General features: G+C 40.7%; 1 protein-coding gene across 1 annotated transcript in view; it reads left to right on the forward strand.

Annotated features, from left to right (window-relative positions):
* The window catches only part of CTNNBL1 (catenin beta like 1), a 172,676-nt gene that overhangs the window by 126,504 nt on the left and 28,661 nt on the right, over positions 1-17,511 (forward strand). The window contains exon 12 of the mRNA XM_063100663.1: positions 16,520-16,617. Coding sequence (XP_062956733.1) covers positions 16,520-16,617 — 98 coding nt within the window. The remainder of the gene's footprint in view (positions 1-16,519; positions 16,618-17,511) is intronic.

Here is a 17,511-nt window from a genome sequence, read left to right on the forward strand (position 1 = left end):
TGGAATTTTTTAATTTACAAAATCAATAACCGATATGAACTCTTGGAGTTAGGCATTTTTCTAGCTGGAATACATATGCTAACATTAGGATCTATTGATAGTTTAGCCTCATACCATTAGATGTCAGAAATAGCTTATATCAGGGTTTCTCATCCATGGCACTACTGACACTTTGAATCAGATAATTCTTTGTTGTGGGGGGCTGCCCTGTGCATTGTACAGTGTTCAGCAACATCCCTGGTCTCAACCCACTAGATGCCTGTAGCAAGACTGTCATCATAAACACACTCATAAAAATTGCAAAAGGTATCAATCAGTGGAATCCTGTTCCCCCCAACCACCCATTGAGAAGCACTGACAGAAAGAGAAGAATTTTATACCTGTTGAGGTCTGGGAGGACTGTCAGTAGACAATTGGGAAAACTGAGTCCCAGAAAGGAAGAATGCCTTTCTGATTATTATTGTACTTACTGGTATCATGTTGGAGAATAAAATCTGTGTTTTCTGCTCCCTCTGCCAGTGTGTGTCCCACTCTACCACATGTAGTTTCCAGGAGCTACTAGGGTGATGTCAGAGGCCTCCTAAGAGCAGGAAGAATTCTTGTGGTCCTGGTGGGAGTATCTCCCTGAACAGGGAAGATTGCATGGCTAGGCTGAGGGGAGTTATGGAATATCCCCACCCCCACCCCGAGCAAGGACACACCGCTGCTGATTTGTAGCCGTACCCAGCATCTGCTGAGGCAGCTCATCATTCCGCTTTACCAAATATTTATTATGAAGCAGGCTGGGGAACTCTTTCCTTGAGAATACATCTTGAATTCCATAGTGGTAGACAAGTAGGATTTGTTTCATAGAGATTACTTTGAAGTCAGTTTTTGCCAGAAACCATCTGTTTTGTATAAAGCAGAGGGACATCAGAGTTTGTTTGTAGCTTTATTTAAAATGGGCTCTCTGCTTATTTCTCACAACTCATTTTGCTAAGGAGTGCCCTGGAAAGTTGGGTGCTAGTAAATTTAGTTCACCACTAGAAAGGCAGATTTGGGGCAGTGGAAGGAAAGGTAGCCTTTGGAGTCAGAGCGATCAATCTCTGGCTCTTACTAGCTCTGAGAGCTTGGGTAAGGCCCATAATCTCTCTGGACCTTATTTGTTCTCATCTGTACAATGGGGAGAATAATTCACTCCATAGGTGGTCGAGTATTAAATGAGAAAGAGTATGTGAAGGACCTAGCATGATAATCTGGTACATAACACTAATAAGTATTTTTCTCTCTTAAGAAAGACCCACTGGGAAAGGCACATAGATCTCATAGGCCCTTAGCTTGTCAGTACAACTGTAAAATGGCTGCACTGGGTGTATGGGAAGATTAACTGGTGAGAAAATGATGATGACAAAGTACTTAGTATATTTGTCAATATATATTGCTGATTATATCCTGTTAGTAAAATAGAGCATAGAAACGTTCTTTAGAAATGCAGTAGGACTAACTAGATTCTTTCATCTCTGCCCTAAGAGTACTTTAATCCCATTAGAATGTGATCTCAAAGCATTTTCACAACAGGGATGTCTGCATGTTTTCCTGGTAAATTTTGTGTGTGAAAGATTATAGGATTGTTTAGTTTGTTAGTCTGAGACTAGAAATAAAAACTATATAAGTGCAGCACTGAAATTCCTCCTGTCCTTTCACTCTGCCACATGACTGGCTGAAGGAAGAAGGGTCAAGAAGTCAGACGTCAAGAAAATGAACGTAAGGCTGCCTTGGGACAGCGAGCAGGCTTTGCTGGCTTCTGTGGAAATCAGCTGAAGGCCTGGAGCCTGGAGGAAGTGTATGTGGGGCTCAACAGTTGGTGAGGCTGCAGCAGCTTGAAGGAGGACTTTGCTGCTTAATGTGGGAAGAATAGGAGGAGGAGATTGTGGCTATTTGAAGAGCACAAAGGCAGGACTGTTGAATAAGATGAAAGTAGTGAAGAGGTAGGTTTAGATCATTCTTGGAAGGCCGTGGAAACAGGCTCCTCTCTTCCCCCACACTGAGTTTCTATCTAAAGCGAAGGCTTTCAGAGGAGTGTGAAAACACCTTCTTTACTTTGGGACTGTGATGATCAGCTCTCCTGCACCAAGCCTCGTTGATGCTTGAAAGTGGGAAACTGGGAGAGCAAAGACATCGCCGATGCGGGGAGAATGTGGGATAATTGTGGCATTCGGGCTTAACGTGGGGTGTATGAATCCAGGCCAGAGTGTGTTGTGCTCTGACAGGGTTCTGCTCTGCTTTCCCAGCCTTCCAGTGCTATTTGAGAATACAGCTCGCTAACCACTGAGAAGGACTCTTTACAAAAGAGAAAGTCACAGTACAAGTACTCAGGCTGATTGTGTCATTTTGAGATCTAAAAATTTTTTATGTGTTTTGTTGGGTGGGGGTAAGGAGAGGAGTAGTAACTGTATGATGTACTTTTTTTTCTTTGTGCAATGTACTTTTCAAACCCTGAAAGAGCTTCTAAGCCACAGAGTCAGTTTAAATTAATTTAGATGAAATACTCCTAAAAGTGATATGCTGTAGGAAACTAAACTGAACCAGCCACACTGACATACAGCTGTCTTCATCAGAGGACTTGCTAATGGGCTCAGTCTGGTGAGTCAGAAACTGGTCTTGTTCCAGTTCATCATACTGCTAGGTGTAGGTGCTCCTAAGGTGAGTACTTGTGGGAATACAAAGATAAAACAAAGGTGCTAAAACTGCCATTACAAGGATGTAGGTTAATTTAATTTTAAAAAAGCTCTATCTGTCCTTCCAGCCAGGTTCTCCAGAGTCTGTATATAATGGAAACCTGTCCTAAGGAGGCACTTTGAGACAAGTGAAAAGAAGGGAGTGTGCCTTTTCACCAGCAGTTCCTTCTGGTTCTAGGACTTTCTCAACTGGAATGTTTGGCTGCTTCTAGAAACAAGTGAGGCTGTGCACTCAACTTTGCTTGTGGTTAACACCTGAACTCTCGGGACTCACTGTCTTTCTTTTGACCCTACCTTGGACTTCCCAGAAAATAACTTACTGAATTAGTGTATCCGTTAGGAATTACAGTTGATTGCTAGTAAGAGAGACTAGAAATAACAATGATTTAAACAAAATAAAACACATAAAGGTTTATTTCTCTCTCAGGTAAAACAAGTCCACAGGTCAGCAGGACTGGACTGGCATTTTCATGGTGTCATCAGAAGCCCAGGTTCCTTCTGTCGTTCTGTTCTGCCATCCTTATCACAGGGCCAGGGATGTTTGTTTGCTTTTTAATGTGCCCCAAGCACCTATAAAAGTGCCTGGCTTCTATTTTCAAGATTGCCTCATGGTCCCAGATGGCTACTAGAGCTCCATTTATTACATCTATATTCTAAATAGCAGGAAAACAAAAAAGGGAAGGGTAGAAGGGGATGTATTCCCTTCCTGGAAGTCCCAAATACCAGTTTTTCCTAAACCTCTGGTTTGAAGTTAGTCATATGGTTGTAAATAGCTATAAGGGAAGCTGTAGTTTTTTGTTACTGTTGTTGCTGTTTTTTAAGCTAGTCACATTACCTCTCCCAATAAAATAAATTCTATTACTAGGAAATATGAGGGTAATGGGTATTGGGTAGGCAAGTGGCAGTCTCAGTAGGTTGCTGCTACTTGGTATATAGAATATCTCTCTTGGGCAGAGTTTTGCCAGGCCTTCTCCAAGTTCCTGAAGTCATTGGTGCCCAGCTCATCCTTCATGGTGCTCCCAGAACCAGCATCATTCCCCAGTCTACACTGCTGCCACTGGAGTGATGGGGTTGGTTTCAGTGACAAAGCACATTGTAAGGGCCATAGAAAACAAGATAGAAAACTACAGATTGGAGTAATTTTCTACAGGAGACGGTTGTATACACATGTGGCAGGCACTTAAAGCTTTTGTGAACCTCTCCTTCAACCCATCTGAGATATGGGCCTTCCCTGATGTATGAACACTTACTTGACTTAGGAAACTTTGTGCTTTCAGCTCAAGCCCTGAGAGGGAGTGTTAAATGCCACATCTTTCCGATCTTTTCCCTCTGAGCTCTTAGAGAAAAGTAGTATAGCACAAAGAAGCATTTTCTGAGCATACATATCCACTTCTTGCTGCAAGGCACATTTTCCCACAGATACAGGGCTGTAAATTAGTTAAGATAGCACTTAAACACTCTTTAAATCCATAGTGTTGCTGAAAGGAGAGAAAGGAATCCCATGAGAATGGTGAAAATAAGTGATTCAACCAAAGGCAACACTTATCATATTGCTTTGCACCTAGTAGGTGCTTAAACAATGTTGGTGGAGTCTCATCATAACTCAAAAATGAGAATACTGAGTTAATTTTGGCTGTATTTCAGGTTAAATGGGTTTCAGTGGGCCTATTTCAATTGAAAAGGCATTCAACATTTCAAACAACAGACATATAAAAACTATATTTTGGAAAAATAACCTTTGGGAATCTCATCATTTATATTCCAAGTTCACATCTCTTACTTTTTTCTTGCCTCCTTTTTCTCGACATTTACTTGAAAAAAAAATTTTCAAACATACAGCAAGTCGAAAGAACTGTATAGCGAATACTCATGCACCCACCTCCCTGATTCTACAGTTAACACTTTGCTATATTTGCTTCATTACATATGAGGGTACTTCAAAAAATTCATGGAAAGATTCGTATTATCTTTCAATTGTATTTCTCCATGAACTTTTTGAAGTACCCTCATATATATCCATCTTATTCATTCATTTTATTTTTTGATACAGGAATCAAATTGTAGATGGCAGTACATTCTACCCTTAAACACTAAAGCATGCATATCATTAACCTAGAGTTTTATTAAAAATAAAAAAATATATATATACACACACACAAACATACATACATATATCCACAAACTTTTTGAAGTACCCGTGTGTGTGTATGTGTAGACGTATGTTCCACACGAGGGTTCTTCAAAAAGTTCATGGATATGTGTGTGTATATATATATTTATAAAACTCTAGGTTAATGTTATGAATGCTTTAGTTTTTAAGGGTAGATTGTACTGCTGTTCCCAACTTAATTCCTGCATCAACTAGTAAAATGAATGTGAGTGAGAAAGATACACAAGAGTACTTAAAAAGTTCATGGAAAATAAAGTTGAAAGATAATGCGAATCTTTCCATGAGCTTTTTGAAGTACCCTTGTATATATATTTAGATAAAATTGCAGAGTAAAACAACACAGATCTTGAATGCACCATTTGATGAGTTTTGACAAATACATACTCTATCAAGATACAGAACCTTACCACCACCCTGGAAAGTTACGTTATGCCCCATCCTAGTCAGATTCCTCCCCCTACCTCACAAGGGTAAACATTGTTCTGAGTTTTCACCATAGGTTATGTTAGCCTCATCTAGAACCTTGTATCAAAGAACTCATATAGTATTTACTCTTTGGGGGTAAATCTTTCACTCAGCATACTGTTTTTGTTTTTTTCTGCCTCTTTTTTAGAGGAATATTTAACCTTTTTTGGCGGGGGGAGTGGCTGGCCAATATAGGGATTGAACCCTGGACCTTGGTGTTATCAGTACTGTGCTCTAACCAACTGAGCAAATCGGTCAGCCCTAGCATACTGTGTTTGAGATGCATCTGTGGTTGTTGTATGCATTGGCAGTTTGTTCCTTTTTATTGCTGAGTAGTATTCCATTGTATGGATCTATTTTTCCATTCTTCCTGTTGACAGGGTATTTCAGGTTTTTGGCCATTATGCATAGAGCTGCTATGAACATTCTTATATGAATCTTTTTGTGGCCATATGTTTTCATGATCTCTTAGGTAAATATGTAGGAGTAGAATTATTAGGTCACTCAGTAGCTGTTCATATCTTTGTTTGATAACTAAAATCTTATAATTGAATTTAGGGAGGACCTTATAAATCATCTAGGCCACCTCTCTCATTTTATAGACAAAGGTGTTGAGACCCAGAGAGTAGGTGGAGAAGAGACCTATTCACAGTTGCATGGAAGATTTTTCTCAAAGTGTGGACTAGAAATCCATGTCTGCTAACTCTACTGTAGTGTTCTTTATATCACATTTTCTTCCTTCTCCTGAAAAAGGAGGATGGAAACTGGGATTCTTTCTGAAAGACCATCAACTGTTTCAATTTTTGTTTGGGGAGAATTCAGTATTAGATATACCCAAATACAATGTATCGTGTTTGCTGCCCATGTATCTGTAACATCAGGATCTGACCTTGCTTCTTTCAGTGTGCATCCCTGAACCTCTTCCAGGATGCGCACAAAGCTGCTCATACTGCTTATTCTCCATCCTCTACGCTGTAGGTCCTGTAAGATGAAGTCCAGATTCTTTAGTCAAGTGTGCAAAGTTCTTGCTTGCTTCTCTTACCTCACCTTCCATCCCATTGCTCATCCCCTGCAGCCTACCCTATGCTGTGTTCCTTCATATCTTCATGCCTTTAAACCCCTTGTGTTTGCCTGGAATGCCCTTCCCCTTTTGTCTCTCTGGTAAATTCCTACTCATTCTTCAGGATTTGGCTCATCCAGACCTTCTTAGGGGATCAGCTATTCCTTTTTTCTCTGTTCTCATGGAGTCAGTTATTACTTTTTAATACATATGTACCTCTGAAATCTAACTCTTGCATGGTATTTTGTTGGGATGTCATATTCAGCATTAGTTGAACTCCTGGCACAGGACTACATACTGAAGGTACAGAGATGACTAAAATGTGGGCCCAGCCTTTTAGGAGCTTACTACCATTTATTGGGGAGATCTTGTAGCAGTGTACTTCCAGTATAGCATAATAAGCACCTGTATGTGCAGTAGAGTATGAGAGCTCACCTCCCCACATCCTTCTAACTCTTCAGGAAAATAATCAAATTTTTAAATAGGGGAACTAAATAGGTCACTGCTTCACTGAGACCTTGGGAGGCAAATTTCTTTTCCTGCCTGAGTCTCTAGTTTTTCATCTGTAAAATGGGAAAACTCATTAAATGTGTTTCATAAGATTGTTGTGATAAATGAGGTAACGTGTGCAAAGCACACATAGGCACATAGTAGGATTGCAATAAATGTTGCCTCTTTAAGTCCCCAGTCTCTAGCCCATTCCCTATCACATATTCAATATTCAGTAAATGTTTGTGAAGAATAGGACTAGATGTATTTCGTGTATGTGTTAAAAGGGGCTATATTTAGATGCTGACACAGATCCATCTGTCTTGAGAAGAATGTTTGATTTGACTTGCATCAATATTCAACTGGAGTGGCTGAGCACACACACGTGACTCTTCTTAGGTTGCCACATCCCTTGCTAGGCAGATGTCCATTATAATGAAATGTAAAAAAAGAAAAAATAATAATAAAGGCAGAGGAGTGTAATGTTGTGGCTTGATTTGACAGGGCCTCCTGCTACTTCAGCTGCCAGTGCCAGGCATGGAACAGATTAATCTGTATTCCAGCATACCAGGGCTGAAGTCAAGATCGATCTAATTAGGGTATTTTAAACATCCTGTTTGTATCTAGAGCCTTACCAGAAACCAGACTGTCTGTCCATCTGGGGGAACTGGGAGGAGGTGGGCAGCAAGGTTCAGCAGTGAAACAGAGATGTTTGTAATTTTAGAAGTGAGAGAAGAGCACTGCTTATGATTTTCTTAAAACAAAAGAGCTAATGGCCTTAGATGTTCATGGAAACAAAAGCAGCTCTGCAGCATGGCCTTGAATTTTAAAGTGGTCCTGCAAGATCTTATCAAGATATGGGCCTGATGGTTGAAGTACGGTGACTAATTTCCATCCTAAGAGCAACTCTGGGCTGACCCATGTGTGTCTTTCTTAACCATTTGGGCTGCTGGAAGGCAGGTGTAGGCTCTGAAGCTGGGTGGACAGAGCAGCCTGCCAGGCTGATCCAGTGTTTTAATGCCAGACCAATGGGCTGGTGGTTAGGGTCTACTCTTCATAGACCAGCATTCATACTTATCTATGCTCTGCACCCTACCTTCCCAATTGCATTACCTTTCATCCTCCCTTCCCTCCTACACACTGATCTCTTCTCAGCTCTTTGTCCATACCCTGTGCTTTTCAGTTTGATTCCTTTGCTTCATGTTGGTCCATCTGCTTGGAATACCCTTGCTCCCATTGCTCCTCCTTCCTGTACCTGTCCTTCAATGCTCACTCAGTTCAAATGTCACCTTTCCTATCAATCTTCCCAGCACCCCTGGCTGGGAGAGTGCTTGCTCCATCAGTAGTTTCTGCCCTCTTCCCATTCACTATCACTTTCCGTAATGTCATTTTATTTATTTTTTAACAGCTTTGTTGTGATATCATTGAAATATAAAAATTGTGTGTGTGTGTGTGTGTGTGTGTGTGTGTGTGTATATATATATATATATAAAGGCATACAACTTGATGTTCTGATATGCTATACACTGTAAAATGATCACCACAATCAAGCTAATTAACATATCCATCACCTCACTCAGGTACCATTTTCTATCACACATTTTAGACGTAATAGACCATTAGCACCAGGCAGGCAGGATCAATGTCTGATTATCTCTGTCTCCAAATGCTGTATCTGATACATTGTAGGATCCATATGACTATTTTATGAAGAGATGAATAAATCCTATGCCAAGGATTTCTAAAGACCTTGCCCTGTAGCCTGGCTGTGCTCGTTAGTGCCTCCTCTTCCTTTCTGGTGAAGTAGTCTTCCCCTGCCCTGCCAGACTGAAACATAACAGAGATTCCAGTAGCACTCCTCAGAAATCTGGAGGCATCCCTCTTGGCACAGAAAGATGAGAGGTCAAATTTAGGAATTGTTACTGTATACCTTGTCACCTTCTTCTATTCTCCACTTCCCACCCCCTCTCCTCACCTTGGGAAGCTTGTTAATATAAATAGTATTCCATTTATCCCTGACTTTTAAGAATATGATCTAGGTGTGTGCTTCAAGAATTAAATGTGCCCATAGAACCCACAGTTCTGGCTTCTATCTGACAACTTAGTCATTGAAAATGTGGAGCTGTGAGCTCAACAGTGTAACACATCCAGTTCTATATCCCTCCCAGAAGTCCCTGGGGAAAATGTTTTCCTTTTATCTCAGTTCTGACTTCCTAACCTCCAGTCTGTATAACTATCCCTCTCATTTGCTCCTCTTTCCTACCCCAACTGAATTAGGAGCCCTTCACATGTGTGCTATGCATATTCCATGCATGCCAGTTAATTGTTTATCTATTGTAGTTGTTTATTTCTTAGCCTTGCTCATAAGACAATGAGCTTCTCTAGAGTATACTACCTGTCATCTCTACAGTCCTAGTACTTGCTACATTGCCCGGTACACAGCAGGTAGTCAGAATTTTGAGTAAAGGAATGGCTGGTGTATGTACTACTTTGTGCCCTGTAATTGTCCTGAGGTTATAAAACTCAAGAAGGAGAAGCTATTTTTCATTTCCTGTATAGATCACATGTTGTAATTTTAGTTTTTGCAGCAAGATCAAAAGGCAAATGATTATCATGGCCAGCTACTTTATTTTTATTAAAAGATAAGAACATCTCTGCTTAGGTGTGCTGTGTCCTTAACTTATTAGTAAATAGCCACTACCCGCCTCAGGGCTGTCTGCGGGTCTCCCAGAATCTTGTATTATTTGGCTTTATAGGCAGCCACACACAAGCATTTTTTTTTTTAATTTATTGTGGGATTAAAGAGTCTGAGTGAAGTTGGCCTTGCTCCATTTTAGGGTTAGAACAAATCTCAAGTTATAAAAAATAGCCCTACCAGCTGAGAAAGTCAAGCAATTTAGATTCCTGTTTTTCTCAGCAGGAGCTAGTTAGGATGACCCAGGCAGACTGGAACATGATCAGTGGCAGACATGTGATCAGGATGCAGTATGGAAGGAGTTGGCTGGTGATCTGTGACAGGTACTTAGGTAACAGAATCTCTTGTGATGCTCTTTTTCAATAAAGCAGATCTCAAACTACTGTCTGTTGAGTGCCTCCTATGCACATATTTCATTTGTTACAACAGCTTTAATAGATGGGAGGGATAGCACCATTTTACAAGTGAGAAAGGTAGACTCAGAAATTAAGCACCATGCCCATGGTTTAACCAGCTAATGAGTACCAGAGATGAGATTTGAATCCACGTGTGTCTGATCCTAAACCCTACATAATCCACTTGTTGGCATGTCTGGAGCAGATCCCAGGAGTTGGTCTTCTCAGTGTAACTGTGTGAATTTCTCAGCTTTGGCACCCTGATAGGCCTACTTGCAAGCAGGCCTGTCTATGGATAAATGGCTCTCCTCACAGAAAGAGGTAATGTTAACCAAACGTCTACTGGAATTTGGACCATATTTTTTTAAGAGTAAGGATGAGAAATGCTAGTCCATCCATCCTTTACAAAAGTGGCACATACTGTAAAAGGCTGGTTGCAGTGACTGCCAGAGTCCAGTTGTACAGTCCTGGAAAGACCTTTGATTTGGGTATACTAGGTCTAGGGTTCTTAAGGAGCCATCACTAAGAGATGAGAACACTCTGAAACTCCATGGAAAATGTTACATTTGTGTATGTATTTGGGGAGGGATAGCATACATAATGTTCATCAGATTCTCAAAAAGTGTCTGTCATGATTTGGGGGGAAAAAGTTACAAATGTGTACGCTAGTGACCCACAAAGGTGATTTTGACCTGAGGCCAAGTCACATCCCTTCTCAGGGCTATTGTTTCTATATTCAGAACCCCACAGGAGTAGGGGTTTCTAACTCTCCTTCCAACTCTGAAAATTATAGAACTCTAACTGCCCATGGAAAATCTAACTTTTAGGCCCCTTGCTTATACACAGGGGTCTAACCCATTGCTAATCACTCTTGAGAAGCTCTGGAGAAACTTGGGAAGGGTGGGCCAGAACCACCCCTCCAGGCAGTTTCAGTAATTAGTGTCTGAGGCAGTCCGTTGTCTGACTGTTGAGCAGGGCGCACAGCAGGCAGGGACTCATACTGGCACAATTTCAATACTGGCTCTCTAACACTCCACCTAGATGCCAAGATGCCTATCTCCCTTCCTGGTAATTTGAAAATGTAGGTTTCCTTGGCCTTCTTTCTGAGGAGTCTGCGTGTGTGTGTGTATGCATGTGCACGCTGCTCTTCCTGATCCCTGCCTTAGACGTTGTCCTCTGCACTGGGAGCTACCACATCCACCCCATCTGCTTTGACAGCTCCATAGCCATCCTTCACCTCCATTTTATTGTCGAAATGACAGAGCAACTGAGCAGTGCTGGCCAGCAGATAAACCTGTTATCTTCCCTGCTCTGTGTGCCTGCAGTTCTCCCCATCTCCTTGGTGCATGAAGAATTGACACCACCTTGGGCTGAAATCTGTTCTCAGGGGAGCTACATTTATTAGTAGCTAATGAAACCGTGTGTGTGTGTGTGTGTGTGTGTGTGTGTGTGTGTGTGTGTGTGTGTGTGTGTGTGTGTGTGTGTGTGTGTGTGTGTGTGTGTGTGTGTGTGTGTGTGTGTCAGGGGAGCTACATTTATTAGTAGCTAATGAAACCGTGTGTGTGTGTGTGTGTGCGTGCGTGTGTGCCTGCGTGCGTGCGTGCGTATAAAACTTGGGGTAGCTGAAGTGTTTTCCTACCTGGCAGGCACCAGTGACCCACGGCAGGCCACAACACCCATATAGAGAGATGGAAGAAACATAGCCAGCTTCAGGTCTCCTGAAATTGACAACCTGTCCTTTACTTAAAATCCCAAACAAAGAGGTAAATGTCATTTGTTCTTAGTCTACCTTTACAGTTGATCAAGGTATCTCCTGCTCCAGGCTGGGATGAGTTGTTGAAATGCATGCTAATATGATCTGGCACAAAAAAAGATGATTCTTCCATATATTGCATTCTCCTCTTTGAAAATTACAGCTCCTGATACCCTTTCTCTGTGCCACCAGCACCCACCCAGTGCTCCCATCTCGTTAAGGTATAAAGAACATTCTCCTGCAACTCTTTCTCATCTATCTTAATCAGCAAGATTAAAAGGGAAAATTATTGAGAAGTTCTGGCTCAGTATTTATGGAACTGCCAGAAACCCAAAGTCTTTTCTTTATTTAGGCTTTGGTAGAAATTGCTTCTGGAAAGACTAATTCAGTAAAATGGAGGAGAGGGGTTGTTATTCATGTCTTATTCCATGTGGCCTTTTACTTCGTTTTACCCTCATTAGAGCTGTTATTTTTTATTATTATTATTATTTTTTTTAAGATGACCGGTAAGGGGATCTTAACCCTTGACTTGGTGTTGTCAGCACCACGCTCTCCCAAGTGAGCTAACCGGCCACCCCTATATAGGGACCTGAACCCTTGGCCTTGGTGTTATCAGCCCCACACTCTCTCAAGTGAGCCACGGGCCGGCCCTAGAACTGTTAATTTTTTTAAATCCACATTTACACAGTGCTTGTCTTTTGGACAGAGTGAGCCCACATGAGGCATATTTTCAGGTTTAGTTTGTAGTCTCTTTTATCTTCCTTTTTTAGCTTTGTTGATGGAAAATATATAAAAATATATAAAAACCAGAAACTAGAAACCACCTAAAATACCCATGAATGGGATACTAGTAAAATTATGATAAATAAGTTTGTGTGCTGATATGAAAAGATATATTAAGAAATATATATACATAATATACATAAATGTACATAAGAAAATGTACATAAGTTACTTTGTAGTTTTTCTTGGGATAGAGGAATAGGGTAGTGGGAGGATGGGAAAAGGAAAAACTTAGTATAGGTGCTCAATAAATATTTGTTGAGTACATTTTATACCTTTTTGTACAGTTTGATTTTTTACCATGTGTGCCCATTGCTTTTATCTTAAAATCCATTGGTGGGGGATGGAGAGAATCAGTAATAAAGGGATAGAAGGCATTGCCTCCTGTGGTTGAGTGTAAATTCATTTTTGAGCTTCCTAATAGCCAAGGCAAAGAGGGAACTTTGATAAGGAAGTACAAAATATTCATCAGGAAAAATATTTTTCTGATCTTGATCTGTAAAAGCAATGTAGCTGCCAAGGAGATTGGTCTAAACTCAGATCTGATGTGTCTCTCCCCAGCTTTTCTTCATGATTCAGCCTTTGCCTACCTGATTGGCCTCCCCTCCCCTACATGTACATGACAATCCATCCAAACTTGTCTTTGCATATATTGTTCCTTCTTCCTGGAATGTTCCCTCGTCTTCTCTATGTTCTGTCATCTTCTCTATGTTCCCTAGTTGTTAGCTGTGGTTCTTCTGTTTGTATTTTAATATTTTCAGTTTGTTGCTATCTCCAGTGGGAATACTTCTAGGTCAGATGTCCCTCCTCTGTGCTCCCCAAGTTCCTTATGCCTAGCTCAGTAATGGAACTTGCCAAACATAGCACTGTAATTATTGTTTTGTTTCCTCCACTAGATGAGGAGTTCTTGCAGGTTAGGGATACTGTGGTGTTTGTTTTGGGCCCTGAGCACCCAGCACTTGCCAGTGAATGAATGAATGAGTGAGTGAATGAGTAATCTGAAGTTTGAGTTCTACCTCTTTCACTAGTTAGATGTATGCGCAAGTCACTTTTCTCTGAGTCTTGGTTTTTCCATCTACACAATGAGAGATTTGGCTCAGATAACCTATGAGAATCTTGGCTCTTTTTTTTCCCTTCCTCTGTGGTTGTCAGATTGTCATATATATACCTGGAGATTGTTACCAGCTGTCATGCTAAGTAATTTCAAAGTTTCAGAACTGAGCTTGTTAGAATTCAGTGCATTTATTATGCACCTTATCCCACATATGTCCACTAGCTGACGAGACACAGCCGTATCCAACTTGCATGGCCCAAGACTGCAGAGCACTCTTCTCCTAGACATACTCGGAGGTCAGAGGACTTTCTCTGATGTGTGCTTCCAAAGGCATCCCTTTCTTATCCTACTTTCTCACCCTGAGCTGAGCTCTCTTGGTCCCTTCATGATGTTTTTTGCCTTCCTGTGGGGGTAGGGCCTGTTCTCTCCATTCTCCACTTTCTACCCTGATCCCACTTTACCCTAGGTGATTACAGCAGATGGAGATTACACCACCTCGATCTCAGCGTTACACAGGAGTTGAAAGAAAGATATTGGGGGTGAGCCTGGGGTCTTGACAAGGTATATAATACCTCTGTCCATAGCATATTTTAAGAAAAACTTTATTTGTTTTATCCTTAAAAGTTGCATCTAGTAATTAGAGATATTTTATTGAAACTGATGGCTCCTTAGGAAAAAAAATCATCTGTTACTTCCAAATGAAAAAACTCTTTAAGGACCATTTTGTACCTGAACAGTTTGGGAACATATTAGCAATGAAAAGGTAATATTTATTCTAAATTTAGGATAGGCACGCACTGCATACAAAAGTAGGAAAACTTTTTGAAGGCATTTGAAAGATACCAGAATTCAAGAGTGGTCTGGTGCCCCCCATGCCCACTGAAAACTCTTACTGAGAGCTTGCTTTCTTCCCATTCATTTAGCAGGTATTTCCAAAACACCTACTAGGTGCTAGACATTGTTTTGGAACTGGGGATATGGCAATGAACAAAAGCAGACTAAAATCTCTACCTTTGTGGAACTTATATTCTAATTGAAATGGGATGGTGAGCAAAATAAATAAGTAAATTATGCAGTATTTTAGAAGGTAATACATGATGAAGAGAAAAATGAAGCAGATGAGATTGGAGAATAGCCAGTCTTAGGGCATTACATGTTTAAAGAGGGTGGTCAAAGGAAAGCCTTGTTGAGAAGATGACAGTTGAGTAAAACTAGATTTGAAGAGTAAGCCATGCAAATAATCTGGTGAGGAGCACTTCAGGCAGAGGAAACAGCAGTGCAGAGGCCTGGAGGCAAGAGCAGCCTAACATTAGAAGCAGCTTTTAGTCTGAGGGAGTTGGGGAGCCATTGGAGGGTTTTAAACAGATCTGACTTTAGGTTTTAACCTAAAGAACATTCTGGCTGCTCTATAGACATTAGGTCAAAGGGGGCAAGGGTGGAAGCAGAGAGACTCACTAGTATGCTATTGGACATTCCAGGCACCAGATGATGGTGCTGTGGACCAGAGTAGCAGCAGTGGTGGTCGTAGTAAAAGAAGATGTGATTCTGGTTATAATTTGGAAGTAAAGCTGACAAGGTTTCCTATGGGACGTGTGAGAAAGAAGAGTGTCAAGGACATCACTGTTTTTGGCTTGAGAACTGGAGAACCTAGTTACCATTGACTAGATGGAAAAGACTGGGAACAGGTTTAGCGGGGAAGGTCAGAACCTTGGTTTTGGATGTATTAAGTTTAAAGAACCTGTTAGACGACCAAGTGGAGAGAGCAGTAGACAGATGAATGCATGAGCCGGCATTCATAGGACAGGACTGACCTAAAGATTCAAGTTTCTGCATCGCTAGCATGTAAATGGTTTTCAAAGCAATGGAACAAAATAAGATCACCGGGGAAGTGAATATAGATAGAAAATAGAAGTCTGAGGACTTTACGAGTAACTCTAGCATTAAGAGATTGGGGAAATGAGGAGGTGGGGAATGCTTATGATATAAGTGAAGAAAAAACCCCACAAGTACAAAATTATATCTGTGCTACAATCAGAGAAGTAGGAATGCTTACTTATGGCCTCACTTAATAGTCAAGTGACTTTTGAGAACTCAAGTAAATGGCATATGAAGATACTCTTCAGTTTTCAATACGATATTTGTTGTCCACACTGAACATTTTATTTCAAAATAAACTTTGCTCTGCCATTTCTCCATGAGTAGACTTCTGTCACCTCCTTTTCAAGGTCATTATTCTTGATTTTTTAAAAATTCTGTTTAAAATAAAGAATGTCTTTACAACCGAAGCCTATAATATACCCTTCAATTCCCTTCTTCTTCCAAGGGTAGAAGGATAGTATTCCATAATAGAAGCTGCTGGATTATGTGAACTCAAAAACCATTGTTACTGTTTTCAAGTGCTTGTAGTGCAGCTACCTTTAAACTTGAAGGTGGGGGTTTTAGTTGTACCAGAATGTAATTGATAGCACTGGGACCCTGTCATATTTCTTATTTAATTCCAGGGTATTTACTTGGGAAAGTTATAAGATAATTTGAGAATTTGATAGAACATGTCTTATTCATTATTTGCTCATATCCTGACTGGTGTTTATATTCCATTCACAGGTTATTTCTATAAGTAGAGGATTACTTTGAGGTTCTGTTGTGGACAATAAAAATCAATTAATTCCAGGCAGAATAGAAAGTCTAACCTAGTTTTGATTCACTTACTCAAGTTGTCCTTGAGGATATCATCCCTTTTGAATATGTTTCTTGTGCAGCATGTGAAGATCAGTTCAGTTTTCCAATGACATAATTTAGGTTCTTGTCTTATTAATCAATAGCAGCAGTCAGAGAAGGCCTACTTATTCCTCCTTCAATAGAACCAGACGAGGCTTGAAGAGAGGTGATAATTACTGCTGTGATCTCAGCATGTTCTCTTTTCTCCTTCCCAACCCAGAGCATGTCTGTTCGATCCTGGCTTCCCTCCTGCGGAACCTGAGAGGGCAGCAGCGAACCCGGCTTCTGAATAAATTCACTGAAAATGACAGTGAGAAGGTGGGTGATTTGTTGGACTGTAAGGATGGGACCAAGACTGGTGGGGACAGAAGGGCTCTTTACCTGCTGCAGTCTGAGGGATACTGGGTTGAGTATTCCTGCCCAAAAATATCTTCTCCAGCATCTGGGCTCCATTGCTTTGAACCTCCAAGGTTTCTCTGGTTATTCTGCTTCTCATCTCAAAATCTGTTCCCCTGGGGGTAGTAACACCTTAGAGTGACAACAACTTGCACTTCAGGGGAATTTTCAGACCCAGTGATAGTGGATTGTAATAGGATTTTGGTTGGGGGGTTGCACAGCATAGCAAAGTGATTGAGAGCATAAGCTTTGGATTCAGATGTCTGGATTTGAACCTGTTTTTGCTACTTTCAAGATGTGTACCATTCTGAGCCTCATTTTCCCTGGCTTTAAAGTGGAGATATTAATACCTATCTTGAAGAGTCAATGGGAGACTAATTAGGTGAGGTCTTAGTAGGTGGTAGTGATGAAATAAGATGATGATAAGGAGATGGTAGAGCCTGTAAGATTGGCTATGAAAGCTGGGAATGATCATGTAAATGAGATTGGATGGATATTTTATATTGTTATCTAGCATGCTAGATCATAAGATTTTAGCAGTAATAAGAGCTACCATTTATTGTGACTACTGTGGAACTGGTAGTAGTGCAGGTACCTTTCATTGTTGCATATATTCCCGCAGCGCTATGTGGTTTATCCTTGTGTAGGTCACCCTGGTGATATTTAACATTTGTGCTTCGGTGTCCTCATCTTTAAGATCGGGGTTGCTGTCTATCTTCCCTCCCTACTTTGTGAGATTTTTTTTTTTTAAGGTTTTAAGGAAATAATGGACATGAAAATACTTTTATACTAAAATATATAAGGGCTTAGAGTCAT

This window comes from Cynocephalus volans, chromosome 1, assembly GCF_027409185.1.
Source record: "Cynocephalus volans isolate mCynVol1 chromosome 1, mCynVol1.pri, whole genome shotgun sequence".
Lineage (NCBI taxonomy): Eukaryota > Metazoa > Chordata > Mammalia > Dermoptera > Cynocephalidae > Cynocephalus > Cynocephalus volans.